Here is an 18,058-nt window from a genome sequence, read left to right on the forward strand (position 1 = left end):
GGCATGTATATGAAATCAGTTTTTCAAATTTTAAATATAGCTAAAAGTACCTGTTGAAATTACAGTCAGTCCTTGTATAACACATGTTTACACTACACGAATTCGATCATACACGATTTATAAATAGGGGAACGATATCGTATATAACACGAACCGAATTCGCTTATGCACGATTCGCCTTTGTTTATGTAAACTCTAGAAGGAAGGGGATGAATCAGATTGGTCCACTTGATATCGATGGTTCAACTGTTGATGATCCTGCTCAGGTAGCTAACAAACTAAATCAATATTTTGCATCTACATTCACACATGAGGAGTTTTAAGGAAGGGGAATGCCATAGATGAAGTAAACACTGGCAGTGAGCCAGATGATCTTGTAATAATTGAGAGTAAAGTGGAGGAGAAATTGTTGAAGATAAATACAAGAAAGGCACCTGGGGTGGATGGGATCTATCCAGTTATATTAAAAGAGGCAGCAAAGGAAGTAAGCAATCCATTAGCCATAATTATGAGAGCTTCCTTGGACTCAGGGGAGGTACCCACAGACTGGAGATGTGCAAATGTAACCCCAATTCACAAAGGAGGATCAAAGGCTGACACAAGTAATTATAGACCTGTGAGTTTAACTTCTGTTCCAGGAAAATTAATGGAAGCACTGCAGGATCATCTTGACAAGAATTCAGTTATACCTCAGACACAGCATGGTTTTGTTAAGGGAAGGTCTTGCCTGACCAATTTGATTGGATACTATGATGTAGTCACAAAAGAATTGGATGCAGGGAATAACTTTGATATTATATATTTGGATCTTAGAAAGGCTTTTGATACTGTTGCACATGGAAGACTGGTGCACAAATTGGAGCAGTGTGGCATTGGTGGCAAATTGTTGCTATGGATAAAGGGATGGTTGAGTGGCAGAAGACAGAGAGTGGTAATTAATGGACACTGCTCATCGTGGACTAATGTTATTAGTGGAGTCCCTCAGGCTTCAGTGTTGGGTCCATTATTGTTTTCTGTATTTATAAATAATATTGATGATGGTATATCAAGCTTAATGTCCAAGTTTGCAGACGATACAAAGGTTGGCAGGATTGTTAAGGACGCTACTGACACTATGCTGCTGCAACAGGATCTGGAAAGGTTGAGCAGATGGGCTGAGAGGTGGCAAATGAAGTTTAACATTGACAAATGTAAAGTACTACATATGGGAAACAGCAACCCCAGAGCAATGTATCAACTCTGTGGTACTACACTGACTGTGGCAGAGAATGAAAGGGACCTGGGGGTGGTTGTGCAAGCAGATATGAAGTTCTCTGAGCAGTGCAGATGGGCTGCAAGAGTAGCTCATGGTGTATTGTCAATGATATATAGAAATTTTTCTAGCAGGGATAAGGAGGTGATTATTCCCTTGTATAAGGAAATGGTCAGGCCACACCTAGAGTACTGTATACAGGTCTGGAAGCCTCATTTCAAGAAGGATGTTGAGCTGCTGGAACAGAGAAGGGCAGCAAGATTAGTGAATGGAACAAAGGGGTGCTCTTACGAAGAAAGGCTTAAGTTTTGCAAATTACAGTTGCCTGGCGATAAAATATGCTAGCCATCATTTGCGGGCTATAAATTGTTTAAGCGATAAACTGATGCGGTGGTAAACTGCTAGTGATTAACTGCCGGCGGTGAATTGCGGACGATAAAGACTTAGTCTTTCCTAGACTTAGTCTAGGAAAGTTTATCACCGAAAGTTTAAGAAAATTTGTTTATAAACAATTTATAGCCTAAAAATGATGGCTAGCTTATTTTATCGCCAGGCAATACATATAATTTATATAAATTTATTGGTCATTTTAAATTGAAAATAAGGCTTTTCTATAGGTGTTATTTAAGAATTAAGTGCAATTAAAAATGAAAGTTATATGCTAGGTATACATTTCCTAGAAATACATACCATTCCAGGTGCTTTACTTTAATTGCCTGTTATTTTCCAAAATTGGAATTAGATAGATACCTACTTAATTCCTTTAACTTAAGTAGCATGTTTTTAACTTGAGGAACAAGTCGCTGCTTATCATCCCAACATTTGGAAATTTATCGATTGCATTAAAAAAGAACAAAGTATTAGCGAAATGCGCATTGAACAATATTTAAGTGGAAGTTATCCGGGCAACAAAAAAAAAAAGAAGTATCGCGACTGTGATGAACAAATTAAAAGGCTTGTTAGTGCATATGATGAATGGGGTGATATTGTTGATTATCTAAGAGGTATAGCGCATAATATTTCTTATTAATAATTTACATACTGTGTTGTAAATATTACAGTTTCTTAGTAATTAATTATCCCAACGTGACTGATTCTGAAGATTGCATAAACATTCATTTTGAATTTTTGCAGTGTACTATGACATACCTAATGTTATAATTAGTTTAGTTTAAAATTAACCAATTGTTATATTGTTCAAATAATGGATTTTTTGACTATTTTTGTGATACATGTAACTATTAAAATACATAATCTACCTATTAAATTACATATTTCCATATATGTGTTTTTTTTTTATTTCCGTACTATTCCCTCACAGTTCATAGAATCCCAAAAATATGCTAATCATAGATCAAGGCAGAAACTTAAATAAAAAATAACTTTTTATGATTAGTTTAAAATTATCCAATTGTTATACTGTTCAAATAATAGATTTTTTGACTATTTTGTGATACATGTAACTATTAAAATACATAATCTACCTATTAAATTACATATTTCCATATATGTGTTTTTTTTTATTTCCGCACTATTCCCTCACAGTTCATAGAATTCCAAAAATATGCTAATCATAGCTTAAGGCAGAAACTTAAATAACTTTTATAATGATTTTACCAAACACATCTCATTGCTTCTAGACGGTAAAACGTGATAAACTGATGCGGCGGTAAATTGTTTATGCGATAAACTGACGCGGTGAATTGCTGGCGATCAATTTTCCTAGACTCCTTGCAGCCAATCTGCACTGCTCAGAGAACTTCATATCTGCCTGCTCAATTACCCCCAGGTCCTTTTCATTCTCTACCACTGTCAGTGTAGTACCACAGAGTTGATACGTTGCTCTGGGGTTACTGTTTCCCATAGTTATGTTTGACGAATCTTTGACTTTCAACTCACATGTTACTTATCTATCAGAAAAGGTGAGAAATTTATTGGGATGATTACTCGAATCACTAGAGTTGGCTGGAGAATAAACGATAAGGTGCTGAACTTGCTATATGAATGTTTATTTATCCCAGTGGTAACGTATGGTGCACCAATTTGGTTCGAACGTGTAAGTGGAAAAGTATTTACTAGAAAGCTCAGTTCCATTCAAAGAGTAATACTCCTTAGGATGTGCATGGCATGTAGAACTGTGTCAACCCCAGCTTTTGCAGATTGTGACTGGAAAATTGCCTACTGATCTGCATTTACTGTAGTATTAGTAGTAGTAGTAGTAGTGGCATGTGATGCAAGAAAGCAAGTGTATGAGCTTATGCAGCATCAGCCAAAAAAAAAAAAAAAAAAAATCATTGTATTGTGCATTGGCTTACTTCATCTGCTGTGGCATTCCCTCTTCTTTTCTGAATATACAGGTAGACATTTTGGTAGATCCCAGGAAGGAAAGGACAAGAATCTGGGATGCTTTGGTAAAAGTCTGGCAAGAGCATTGGAGTGTTTGTGATAAGGGGCAGATTATACAAAACTTTTTCCCAGATTTAAGAAATGCAGCCTCGATAAAATTCAAATGGTTTGCCTCAACTTACAAGCTATGTTCTTATTAACTGATCATGGTTCGATTAATGCAAAGTTGCATGAATTAGGAATTAATGAAAGATCTAGTTGCCATTGTGATGAAAGAGAATCGTGGGAACATATTATGTACAACTGTGAGGAGTACTGCAATCTACGAATTGAATTGGTATCTCGGGTTAGTAATCTCAATCTTATGGTAGAAAGCTGCAAGACAATTCTAGTTGATAAACAGGAGAACTTCTTGGCTTTTCAAGCCTTTGCAAATGCAATATTTCTTAGGTGGAAGACTCTTCTGCATCTGGAAGCCTTGGATTTGTAATGCAATATGGTGTATGCCAAATTACCTAGAATTCTGTGAAATCATGGAGGCTTGAGTCTGCTATATCCACTGCAACTCCAGCTCCTTGTGCTGGCATTTCTGTTCTTGGCAGCTTCTTGTGCTGGAATTTCTGCTCTCGGCAGCTCCTAGCACTGCTGGCTTTCCAACAGACTGTGAACAGATGCAGATCTTTCCAATGAAGTTTGGACTTTGTCTGAAATTTAATTATATGTATATTTTATTTTTTATGTAATTTGATTATTTTTCAATTTGTTCATATCAATCTTTTTTGGTCATGGCAGGTTTTTTCCCTCCCTGTACTTGGGCAAACAGGAGAGGGAGTATATAAGAGTACTGCTAAATTATGTGTAACTGACAGTGGGGGTTGCCATTGGTTGGCTGGGACCGCTTTAAGTAATAAATATCAATCAAAAATCCAGTGACTCGCCAAATTTCGAAGCCTTAGCCATGACACTGTTCAGAAATGCATCCACAATAGATAGCGCAATGTATATCCCGCCAGTACCCACAATTGATATCATTACTGAGACAGCCAACTGGCAATCACCCACCTTCACCCTTCAGCTCACGCAGAAAGGTCAGGGAATGACCATCGCATGTTCCCGGAGCAATATGGCCTTAGTTGCTAATACTTCAAATAACAAACAAACATTTTAGTACCTTCAGCTCACCATATCGCCATCGGGGATTTCAACCTCACTCCACAGCTCACTGCCCACAAGAAGCTCCTCGTTGACTACATGAAGTCAGCAAATATACACCTAATTGATCACTGCCCTACTAGAGGAGAAAACCACCTTGACTTGCTATTTTCCTCCTTAGCATGTATGATTGAAGAACCACCTGAGGTGCACTACAAATTGGATCATGACCCTATCTACTCAAAATTAATTATTCCTACTCGGGGACCACCTGCCAGAAAAAACGTTCAAACTGCTGTCATCGTCAACCTCAAGCTCCTTAACATCCAAAATTGCCTGCAAGCTGCCACCCTTATACTTTGGTATGTCCTTGAAACGTGTGACGTCTCACTTGTGGTAACGCTATTGACAAATTGGGGAAAACACCACTGCACAATATTCCGCATCAAAGAAGATAAGGATCTTACTCCATCTTACTCCAAAGCCTGGTGGAATCCAAATGTACACATGGCCTTCCTGTTAAAGCAACAGCTACACCAGATCTGGAAAAGAAATCAACAGACTTCCGACCAGATATCTTATTCAAGAGCACGAGTGCAATTTAACAGGGAGAAATCACAAGCAATAACAGCACACTTGGGCGCCCAACTACAAAAAGGGAAAATCCCATACCGCTTCAGATCCCATAGCTTTCCTAGTCAGCTGGACCCAGTTCAATTGCTAGATCATATTACCAGATTCAATATGCGGGCAGATCAACTAAACTCTCTTTTATGTTTCGACAATGAATTACAACAAGACATCTTGCATTCCATCATTATCTCTACACACCAGCTGACAGCAACGATAAACTCCCTTCCAGCGACAGCAACCATGGGGCCGACAAAGTGCCACAATTCATGGTAAAATGCCTCAGTCCGTTCATCCTCCAACCGCTGAAGTCCATCTTCAACCGAATTCTAACTACAAGAAATTTTTCTAAAGCCTGGAATAGCTACTTGTCAGACCACATCCAAAAGTTCGAAACCCCACTCTACCCAGGCACTTTTGGCCGTTATCTAACTCCTCGACACTCCTGAAATTCCTGGAAAAACACAGACCCACTACGCAATCTGAAACCAATCCAGTGATGAACCTCCTTGAAACCATATGTAATATATCGTCTGCCTTTGAACAGCAAGAGGAACTCGCGATCATGTACATGGATATTGTAGCTGCCTTTGACGCCGTCAACGTGTCTGCGCTCCTCCGCTTACTGGAAGACCACTATCTAATCCAAGGTAATATCCTCTGGTCCATAGCAGCACTCCTCTATGATAGGGTACTACAAGTCGACGCCTATGGACAATCACACAAGAAGGCAATCTCTGCTGGTGTTCAGCAAAGAGGAGTCCTATCTGGCTTATTATTTACAGCTATCATTGCGCCTCTTGTCCGTTACAATGAGAAAATCATTACCTACGCAGATGATATAAAAATTCTAACACCTATTTCTTCCAACAATCACCTTGAGGCTACAGCAGGCATTAATAATAGTCTCATCAACGTCACCTCTTACCTCAAACAGTATGGACTCTCGATCAACCCACAAAAAAATAAAACTAATGGTGTTCTCTCTCAGACCAACTCCTACAATAATAGCCCCAACACTCGATGGAATTGTAATATCTGCCACTCCTACACATGCGGATTTGGGAATAGTATTTGACCCAAACTCCGGTTTCATGCTCATGTAGACAAGCTCACTTCCAGAGCAGCCTCTCTCTCTGATGGCTAGCTAAACAACAACTAATTTATGTTAAGGAGCCTCGTTTAATTAAGAAATTCATCAGAACAGTAATCTATTCTCCTCTCCTCTATGCTGCTGAAGTGTGGGCATCAGCAACTACTACAATGAAGAAACCAATCCTCACTGCAGAATTCTGGCTACTTAAATGGGCTAATCGGAAAGCTTGTCTCCCATCACAGGGCAGAACTACAGCCTTAGCTACTTCACTGGGGATGCAGCGACTGCCTGATATCATTGAAATACAACGACTGATAGCTACAGTCAAAATCATCACCGGTCAGATCTCAACACCATCCATTTGGGGTTTGTGTTACTGGTGAATACCCAAGCCAGAACTTCGGTCAACCCCGATGCTCTGCTCAAGAAATCGGAGGCATCATATCTCAGACCGCTTCCTCTCAAACCAAATGCTACCGGAAGTACAGCACCTTGACACTGACTTGCATAGGTTTTGCAGCAATAAAACCTAAAGGAAAGAAGTGTTAGCAGCTCGCTCCAATCCCAGAATCAAATAAGAACAAGTTCATGCGCCCTCCACACCACCTGCAAGCTCTCCTGTGCCACGACAAAATTCATTTGACAGAAAAGTGCCATTCATGTATATTAGATGTTTTTATTGTAAATATAACTGTATGATGTAACTTGTAAATATAGTTAATACTGTGTAATGTGAGGAAGTGTAATGACATGTTTGCATTTTACAGTGTGCATTATCCATTATCTATTCTGATGTGAGCATTATCTATTATCTATGTGCATTATCTATTATCTATTAACTAATTATCTATTCTGATGTGAGCCCCTGGCCATTGGCGGTAATGGGACAATTGCAACTTCACTTAAATCTATGTACATTGTATTCACTTTGTTGCAATAAAGATTTTCACTCTCTCTCTCTCTAAAATAAAATTTTCCCACTTTAAATAAAAAAAAAAAACTACTGATGTAATTAATAAATAAAATTTATATATACAGTCCATTCCGGTTATTTGGGACACATCGGGACTAGTGCATTTTGGCCCGATTAAGCGGCTGCCCCAATTATCCGAAGTTTCACGTAAATAGTTAAAAATACAATGTACCCCCCCTTTACAATTGATTCACCGTACAATCAAATCACGTTACGATGAACTCACCATAGTAAAGTACCGTTCACTATACAATGTGTAGTAAGTGCCGGTCATTATGATCACGTTTGTGAATTCTATTAAACAGCGATTCTAATTAGCGAAATTAGTAGGAATATTATCCACAGGCTATAAAAATAAAGATATATTAAGCACAGATTTACCCTTTATTACCTTACCAATTAAAATATTAAATGATACATGAAAATCAGAAGAATATACATGATAATCGGAATAATTAATACGTACTGTAATATGTACATACGAACTAGTTGACAGTTCTGTTCACTGACATTTGTGGGTGGGTGGGTGTTAAAATTTAAAACAGTAAAAAGATAAGCAATCAATAACAAAGAACACGGCACACACAAATTGCAAGTAACACGATACGCGCACGTGACAATGGAGTAACAGTTACGAAGCTTTAAAAATAGGAATGAAGAGAAGGTTCTGAAAATTAATTTTTTTATATGATTGAAGATTTCATGGAAGTGTAAACACATTTCACCATAATAACCCACAGAATTCCAGCTGTTGGTATTATCGCAAATTCAGTAAGATCGAGTTTATTGTCCGTTTATGATAGATTTCACTAACAGAAAAGTCCAACAAACAGGTGACTGCTAATTTATTTTTATTGTTTTATGGTTGTGACCTCCAGAATTTCGACCGAACCACATGGTACCGTCGGAGACAATTGTAGGGTAATCTCCAGTGCTGCGGTCTCCTGCCCCAATTAAACAGCATGCTGTCCCAATTAAGCGAAGTAAACCCTGGCTATTTTCTCCATTGGTTTCTGTTTTTTAAGATTTGCCCCAAATAAACGGCTGCCCCGATTAACCGGTGGCCCAAATAACCGGAATCCACTGTATATATATTTATATTCTCAGTCTTAAAATTTATCAAACTGGCTTTAAAGCTGAACTTACCTGACATAAATTAACATGGAACAAATAAAAAGTTCGAGATGGCGCATGATCAGGGGTTTTGGAAATTTCCTATCAAATAAATAAGATTGTAAATAATTAAAAAAGCAAACAATTATAATTTTCCATAAGCATTTAATCCTCTAGCAAACACATCAAACAAAGCCATGCCTGCAAGTACATTAGCACATTAAATTTCGCCTCCGGTTGTTTATATCCCCAAATTTATATGAATTTGTATACAGAAAATTTTCTATATATAAATATTATTATTATTAGCTATATGGTGCAAGGAAGCCTGAGGCTTATGCCGCACCAGCCACAAAAAAAAAAATTCCCGAAGAGAGAGAGAAGTAAAGGGGAATTACCAAGAAAGAGAAGAATGATGATATCCAGCTCAGGACCTGGGGTGTGCCAAGCCCATACTCACCAGATGTGAGCCCATGGGGTTAAATACTTATATGTATTTGCAAATATATTCCCCCTCCCTAGCTGAAGGCTGTTCAGGGGTGAAGAAAACTGCAATAAGTTGATTTAATAATAATAATAACTGAGTGTCTCAGCTTGTATGACTATTTGACATAACACTTGCCAAATGAGAAACCTCTTAGTGGCTCAAAAAGTGTTATATGAGCAGGTGCATTGGCATATACTGTTCATCATCCAAGTTTCTTGTGATGACCAACTAACTGGTTAAAATAAATTTATTAAAATAAAAATAATATATATACATAAGATAAAACAGAAATAAAAGCGTTAAAATACAATAAGATAAAAGAGATATAATAAGATATAATATAATAAAAGCGTTAAAATACATAGTAGCTTTCAAAGCAAAGTGCATCTTCATCAGCTAGTCTGTGAATGACGTACTTCAGTATATATTGATGGTTACAATAGCATTGACACTACCTTGCAATATGAGCCACAGAAGTTTCACATTAAATTTTTAAAATTATGCATTAGCGAGAATATCATCCCAAAATTTGCGAGGGTGTCATTAAGACAAAGGGTAGCGGGCATTAAAAAATTAGCACATGCAGTTTCAAAGAAGTTAATAACGATTTTAAAGTTTAACTTACGTGTAAATTAATTTATTAGTGTCATTGTTTTTTGAATTTCGCGACAATTGTTTTTCAGTTCTCATGATGGCTTGTGGTGTTGGTTGGTTTTTGGAGGTTGGTGGCCATCATCTTTTCGTGATTCTTTCCGATTCCCTTGACGTGATATGAGAGTTGAATACATGCTCATTTTAATTAATAGTTATTTTAAATTGATTCATTTATGACAATACACGGGGAGGGGTTAAATTCATATTATAATCATTCGCAAATGAGTGTTGAGAGATTAGCAGTCCTACTCAAAGGTATGAGGTTTTCAGCTATAATTTAAGAGTTTTATCTTATGTATACATTATTTTTATTTTAATAAATTTATTTTAACCAGTTAGTCAGTCATTGCAAGAAAATTGGATGATAAAATGCAACCCAATGCACAAAGCCTGTTTTCTAATATACTGTTCGGTATATTTTAGGAGAGGGGAAAAACACAAATAAAAAATTTTAAATAGTGGCGACTTTTTTTTTAATGCTTTAGCATTTTTAAAAATTTTAATTTCTTTTATAATAAAGTTGCCTACACTGAAAATAATGTGAGCAGGCATATTAATGAACATTGGTCCTTGAGGTTGTCATAGACATTCTCTCAGATATTCCAGACAAGCTGTACTTGCTACCTGGGAGTCTAAAACGCTGATGGAACTGATATTTGGGTGACATTCAAGTCAAGTGGACCAAATTTCGGCGAAGTCCAGAAGGTCTGTGACAGCCAAATCATCAGCTTGCACCTTCACAATGGTGGGACTGTTAGTAACCCTGGGTATAACCTCCATGCACATGCACACTGTGGGTGACCACCCAGGTGTGAACCAACGTAAGCAGGGATCAAGGTGTGGGGGCCCACACCACATGGAGGAATGCCACCCCTCTGTGTTACCAGGCAATACTAGGTAGTAGATGCAATACAACCACTTTGGTTATTGGAGGCTTGAAGTGGCAGAACCCATGTTTAGTCTCCAGAGCCAAGTTCCAGTTAACCTTTCCCCATCTCTTCCATCATGCAGTATGACTGATGACTTTTGAGGTTATGATGGACATCCACTCTTCCTTACATTTCAGGGGTACAGCTCTAAAATGGTGTTTGCAGGCAGGCCGCTAGTTATACACCAGACCGAACCTAATGATAACTCTTTAGGAGGCTTCCGGATCAGCTACTTCCTACAGCATGTTCCCCCCACTTTTTCTTACTATTGAATACACCGTGAATTGTCAAACTAACAGAGTAAGCTTATCTGTGAAAAGATCTAAACCTCCCAAACACTTCCTAGTTCATTTCACAAATATACGTGGTCTCAATTCTAATCTCAATGATGTCCATTTCCACTTGCAGTCTGCCAAAACCCGCTTACTTTTTCTGACAGATTCTCAGTTATCAGTTGATTCAACTACTGCTCACTTCAGTTGCCCAAATTATTCGCTGTATGATTCCTTTCGCCTCAAAGATGGTCCTTGTGCATATGTCCATTCCGATATTCCCTGTCAGAGACTTGGTAATTTGGAATCTCCTCTTTTCGATCTTCTCTGGCTTAAAATCTCTCTACCTCATTGTGTCAAATTCATCTGTTGTCTCTACCATTCTCCCAACTCCACTAATCACTTGGAGCTCTTTGACTTCCTCTCTTTGCAACTTGACTTTCTCCAGTGCAACTTTCCTAATAGTGAGGTAATTTTCCTTGGTGATTTTAATGTTCACAAATCCAGCTGGCTTTCGTTTTCTAGTCACACTGACCCAGCTGGCCGAGATGCTGAGATACTAATGACGTTGCACAGATTGTTCATTTACCAATAAGAATATCTGACAATCCTAACCATGCAGCCAACATTCGTGATATTTTTCCCACAAACAACCCTTCTAAGTACACAGTCGAAGTGAGTGGTTCTTTAGGCACCTCAGATCAGAACCTGGTGATTGTCTCTTCTCCAATGAAGCCGTTATCTCACGGCTGTTCCCAACCTCGTATTGTTTAGCATTACAAGAATGCAAAATGGGATGACCTGCGAGTTTTTTTTTCTTCTTTTCCTTGATCGGATTACTGCTTCAAAACTTCTGATGTTAACAGTTGCTCAGATCATGTCAGTGAAATTATTCTTGTACGAATAGAATCCTTTATTTCACATTCCACTTTAAAATCTCGTCCTTTATCTAACCCTTGGTTTTCCAATAAATTTGCTAAGGCTGTTCAAGAGAAGAACGTTGCATATCCTAATTGGCTTGTTTCCAAATCTTCAGTTTCATTTTCTGCCTACACAAAAGCTCGCAACAATTGTAAAGCAATTATTAATCAGTCCAAACTAGATTTTGAACAGGCTAAGAGTAGAAAACTTGCTTCTTGCCCTAATGGTAGCCGAGCATTCTGGTCTCTTGCCAAAGCTACTGGCCGCAACTTTTGCCCATCTCTGCTCACACCTCTGTCAAAACCAGATGGTTCTGTTGTCACTTCAGCCAAGGATAAAGCTGACCTGCTAGAATCCCATTTTTCTTCCAACTCCTTTATTAATGATCTTGGTAAAATCCCTCCCACCATTCCCAACAAAGGATGTCAGAACAATTTTGATGTCATTTCCGTCCAAAGGATGTCAGAATGATTTTGATGAATCTTGACACTAAGAAAGCTCCAGGTCCTGATGGTATTTCTCCACTTGTTTTCAAAACCTGTGCTCCTGAACTCACTCTTGTTCTTTGCCTCCTTTTTTCACTTTCTTCAGACAGATATGAAGTTCTCTGAGCAGTGCAGATGGGCTGCAAGAGTAGCTCATGGTGTATTGTCAATGATATATAGGAATTTTTCTAGCAGGGATAAGGTGATTATTCCCTTGTATAAGGCAATGGTCAGGCCACACCTAGAGTACTGTATACAGGTCTGGAGGCCTCATTTCAAGAAGGATGTAGAGCTGCTGGAACGAGTACAGAGAAGGGCAACAAGATTAGTGAATGGAACAAAGGGGTGCTCTTACGAAGAAAGGCTTAAGTTTTGCAAATTACAGTGTCTGGAGACTAGGCACCAGCGAGGTGATCTGATAGAGGTGTATAAAGCCTTGAATGGTTTGAGCATGCTCGATGCTCATGGGATTCTTCCTCTCGCTCAGAATAATCACCTGAGAGGGCATAAATTCAAATTGAGGAAAGACAGATGTAGGATAGACGTGCGGAAATTTGCCTTTAGCCAGCGAGTGGTTGGTTGGTGGAACAGACTTCCATCCCTTGCCGTGGAAGTTGATAGCCTAAATAAGTTTAAGGCTCAGCTGGACAGGTTTTTTGAACAAACAGAGGGGTGAAGTGGAAGTGGTTTTTTTTTTTTTTTTTTGGCTGATGCTGCATAAGCTTGCTTTCTTGCATCAAATGCCTCTACTAATGCTAATGCTAAAGGTGTTTTTCCTCCTGCTTGGAAATTTGCTCATATCCAGCCAGTTTCTAAAAAGGGTGACAAATCCCTCCCATCCAATTATCATCCCGTTGCAGTTACTTCTATTCTTTCTAAAGTAATGGAGAAATCAATTAACCGCCAACTCTTAAACTACCTAGAAACCTTCCATCTGATCAATGATCGCCAGTATAGATTCTGTCAGTGTCAATCCACCGGTGATATTCTGGCTTATATTACCCATTTATGGACAAATTCAATGGAAAAGTTTGGTGAAACACAAGTAGTTCTCTTGGCATCTCAAAGGTTTTTGATCGTGTTTGGCATAAAGGTCTCCTACACAAGCTTCCATCTTGTGGTTTGCCAACTGTTTTTAATTGGTTATCCAGTTTTCTCTCTGATCGCTCACTGAGGGTGATGTTAGATGGCTCTCTGTTTTCTAACTTTTCCTCTAATGCTGGTGTCTCCCAAGGTTCTTTCCCCTACTCTTTTCCTCTTGTATATTAATGACCTTCTTCCATTGACTGGAAATCCTATCCATAGTTTTCCCAATAATAGCACATTGCATTCCACTTTCCATTTTGAGAAACCTTGCCCTGCTCAATCAGTTTCAACTTCTCGAACATCCACTATCTATTCCTTAAATGCCGATCTCCAGGTAATTCTCCAGTGGGGCAAAGACAACTTAGTTGATTTCAATCCTTCTAAAACTCAGTCTTGTCTTATATCTTGCAAAAAGGATTCTTCTGCTCCTATGCTTATCTTTGGTGACACTCCAATTTTTAGGCAAAATGATATATCCCTTTTGGGGATTACCCTGACTATGGCTTCTAATCTCTCTTGGCACAAGCACATTACAAATATTGCTTCTTCTGCATCTAAAAAACTTTGTTTTCTCTTTTGTTCTAGACATTACTTTTCTTCTAAACAGCTGTTCACTCTGTGCAAATCGCAAATCCGCCCTACCATGGAATATTGTTTCCACATCTGGGGTGGTGCCCCCAAAACCTCTCTCAGGCTTCTTGATTCCATTCAGAAGAGGGCAGTTAGGTTAATTAATGACTCCTCTCTAACAGAGTCTCTCCACTTGTTGTCTCATAGACGTACTGTTTCTGCTGCATGCCTTTTCTACAGATACTTCAATGGGCACTGTTCTTTTGAATTGGCTTCTATAATTCCTGGTCTCTCTCTCTCTTTCAAAACAGCCCAAGCAAGTGCCGCCAGCAGCCAACATCCATTTACTGTCCAACTTCAAACTCACAGAACCAACTTTTCATCTTCCATGTTTATTCATTCAACTGCCGTTTTCTGGAACAACCTTCCTTCGTACATATTTCCTGAAAATTACAATCTACAGAAGTTTAAGTCTAATGTCAACAAATATCTTCTTTCATCTTCTCAACCTCCAACCCAAGCACGGTACTAAGTACTATAGGTTCTAATACCTCTCATATTTAGCACATATCAACCACAGTGAAAGACCTAATTATTTTTACAGCTATACTTTTTTCAATTATTAATTGAATTACTGATATAGATTAAAAGTTAAATTCATAATTAAAAACTATATCCACTTGAGAGTTAAGAAATGCTTTAAGACAATATGCTATTTTAGCATTAGCATTAGTTCAGACATAGGATGCAAGAAAGCAACTTATACAGCATCAGCCAAAAAAAAAAACACTTCCCATTTCATCCATCCGGTCACTCCAAATGTTTGTCTAGTTCAACCTTAAGTTTATTTAAGCTATCAACTTTCACAACAATAGATGGAAGTCTGTACCAGCAATACCACCTGCTGGCTAAAGGCAAATTTCGTACATCTATTTTACAACTGTCTTTCCTCAATTTGAATCTATGCCCCCTCAGGTTCTTAATCTCAGCAAGTGGAAGTATCCCATCAGCATTGAGCCTGCTCAAACCATTCGATGCCGTGTACACCTTAGTCAGATCACCTCGCAGGTGCCTACTCTCCAGCTGCTGCAACTGACAGAATTTAAGCCAATCCTGGTAAGAGAACCAATTTGTTCCTCTCACCAATCTTGTTGTCCTTCTCTGTACTCATTCTAACATCTCTACATCCTTCCTAAAATGAGATATCCAGACCTATATACAGTACTCAAAGTGTGGCCTGACCACTGCCTTATACAAAGGGATAATCACCTCCTTGTCTCTGCTAGCAAAATTCCTATATATTATTGACAACACTCCATGACCTGCTCTGGCAGCCCATCTACACAGCTCAGAGAACTTCATATGTGACTGCACAATTAGCCCCGGGTCTTTTTCATTCTCCACCTCCCTGTGTGTAGTACCATACAGTTGGTACGTTTCTCTTGGGTTACTGCTACCCATATGGAGTACTTTGCATTTGTCAATGTTAAACTTCAATTGCCACTTCTCTGCCCATCTGCCCAACTTTTCTAGATCCTGTTGCAGTAGCATACTTTCTTTACTGTCATTAACAACCCTGCCAACCTTTGTATCATTTGCAAACTTGGACATTAAGCCCGATATACCTTCATCGATATCACTGATAAATACACAAAACTACAATGTGCCCAGCACCGAACCATGGGGAACTCCGCTAATAATATTAGTCCATGTAGAGCAGTGTCCATTTATTACCACTCTCTGCCATCTCCCACTCAATCATCCCTTTATCCATTGCAGTAACTTGCCCTTAATACCATACCGCTCCAATTTGTACAGCAGTCTTCCATGTGCAACAGTATCAAAAGCTTTCCTGAAATCCAAGTATACGATATCAAAAGTATATTTTTCATCCAGTTCCTTTGTGACCACATCACAATATCCAATCAAATTGGTCAGACAAGACCAATTTGATTGGATACTACGATGGAAACTCCCCTTAACAAACCCATGCTGTGTCTGAACTATTACTGCTGTCTTGTCTAGGTTAGCTTGTATCACCTCTTTAACCAGCAACTCCATTATTTTCCCCAGAACAGAAGTTAAACTAACAGGTCTATAATTATTTGCGTTACCCTTTGAACCCCCTTTGTGAATTGGGGATACATTTGAACATCTCCAGTCCATGGTGACCTCCCATGACTCTAAGGATGCTCTCATAATTATGGCTAAGTGTTTGCTTACTTCCCTTCCTGCCTCCTTCATTATAATTGGATAGATCCATCTGCCCCAGGTGCGTTTTTTTATGTTTAACTTCAACAATTTCTCCTCCACTTTGCTCTCAGTTATTACAAAATCACTTATCTCCCTGTTAGAGTTTGATAAACTTCTGGGATTCCCCTCCTTGAAAAACTCCTCATGTGTGAATGTAGATGTAAAATACTCATTCAGTTTATCAGCTGCTTGAGCAGGATCATCAATATCAAACCATCTATGTTAATGGGACCAATCTGATTCATCCCCTTCCTTCTAGAGTTTACATAAGTAAAGAACTCTTTGCTGTTTTTCTTTGCATCCTTTGTCAAAGATTTCTTGTAATCTGCCTTCGCCTACCTAACCTCCTTTGTGACTTGATTACAAACTAGCTTATATCTGCTGTAGGCTTCTGTGTCGCCTGATAATTTATATGCATCCCATGCATTTTTGTTTTCTGCCACAAGCCTCATTAATTCATTTGACATCCATTTAGGCCTGAACCTTGAACATTATTTCTTAGTTGGTATGAAAAGCCTAGTAGCCTGCAAGATTAAATCCCTGAAGGCTTCCCATTTAGAATTCACCACTGTTAACATCATCAGTCTGAGGCCACTGTAGTCACCTTTACGAAAACAAAAGCCCTTCCCTTTACTCTTGATGGTAGTTACATCTTTAAGTAAATCCCACATCAGTTCACTGTAATCACTGTCACCCAGTGCTTCCTTTATCTGCAAATTCTTAATGCATGGATAATCACTGCTGCTAATCAGATCAAGGATATTACTCTCTCTGATTGCCCCTCGAACATGTTGTTGCAGAAAACAATCCTCCAATAAATCCACAAAAGTCTTGCTAGCGTGTGAGTAACCAACCCACAAATTCCAGTCAATATCTGGGTAATTAAAATCCCCCATTACAAGACATTCTGGTTTACTGGCCCATTCTATTTCTCTGCACAACTGTTCACTGTAATTATCAAAGTCATTAGGACTATAACAAACTCCTACTCTCATTTTCCATTTCCTAGTGTTTATGTCACAGCAAACAGACTCAACATTGCATTGTTCACCAACATCAACTGGATGCACTGCCTTAGATTTTATGTGTTCCTTAACGAACAGCATAACCCTCCTCCATTCCTGCCCTGTCTGTCCTTTCTGTACATACTGCACTTGTTCTTACTCTTAGTTACCCTAACACAGCCCATGTATTTACTGGTTCCACGATAACTCCCAGCAGCTCTTGAAGTCCCCAGCAATTTGCTCTCTAGGCTGCTGCTCATTACAATAGAAGCAGTGCAAGAATCACTTTTGCCTCTACCTGCGGCTACCATTAATATTTTAGTCTGGGAATCCCCCGCAATCTAGCAGTTTACTAACCCACCTAATGCTGCCTCAATAGCATCAGCAAATGTTCTTGCACCCTTTCTATTTAAGTGTATCCCATCCCTGTAAAAGCAATCTCTCTCTCTCCTGTTAGCAAGCACAGACGATGATGAAAAAAATTCTACCCCATGTGCCTTGCACAATTTCTCCAGGGCCAAATTGATCAACAAGGCTCTCATCATATACTCTCTCCTATCATGTCTTGGCAAAATTTCAGACACTTTCAAATTTAACCCTAACTTGTGACTTTTTTTCCAGCATTGATCTGTATTTGTTAAAATCTGTAGATCTCTAACCCTTAAGGTTACTAGTGCCAACATGTACAACAATATCACCTTTTGTGCCCTTAAAAGATGATATCTTCCCTACATCATCAACTTTTGCCCCTGGCAGACATATCCTGGTCCTGTTCCACCTATCCTTTTTTGCCTTATATATTCCCCGTCTCCCTGACAACAGTGTCACTGACAAT

General features: G+C 38.8%; 1 protein-coding gene across 2 annotated transcripts in view; it reads right to left on the reverse strand.

The window, feature by feature from the left end:
• The window catches only part of LOC150079952 (DNA-directed RNA polymerase III subunit RPC3-like), a 99,989-nt gene that overhangs the window by 17,143 nt on the left and 64,788 nt on the right, over window positions 1–18,058 (reverse strand). For both annotated transcript variants that reach the window (XM_090382724.1, XM_090382725.1), the window contains exon 9: window positions 8,596–8,664. In XM_090382724.1, the coding sequence (XP_090238850.1) occupies window positions 8,596–8,664 (69 nt within the window). The remainder of the gene's footprint in view (window positions 1–8,595; window positions 8,665–18,058) is intronic.

Source organism: Mastigoproctus giganteus, chromosome 10 (assembly GCF_048544385.1).
Source record: "Mastigoproctus giganteus isolate SK-2022 chromosome 10, ASM4854438v1, whole genome shotgun sequence".
Taxonomy (NCBI): Eukaryota; Metazoa; Arthropoda; class Arachnida; order Uropygi; family Thelyphonidae; genus Mastigoproctus; species Mastigoproctus giganteus.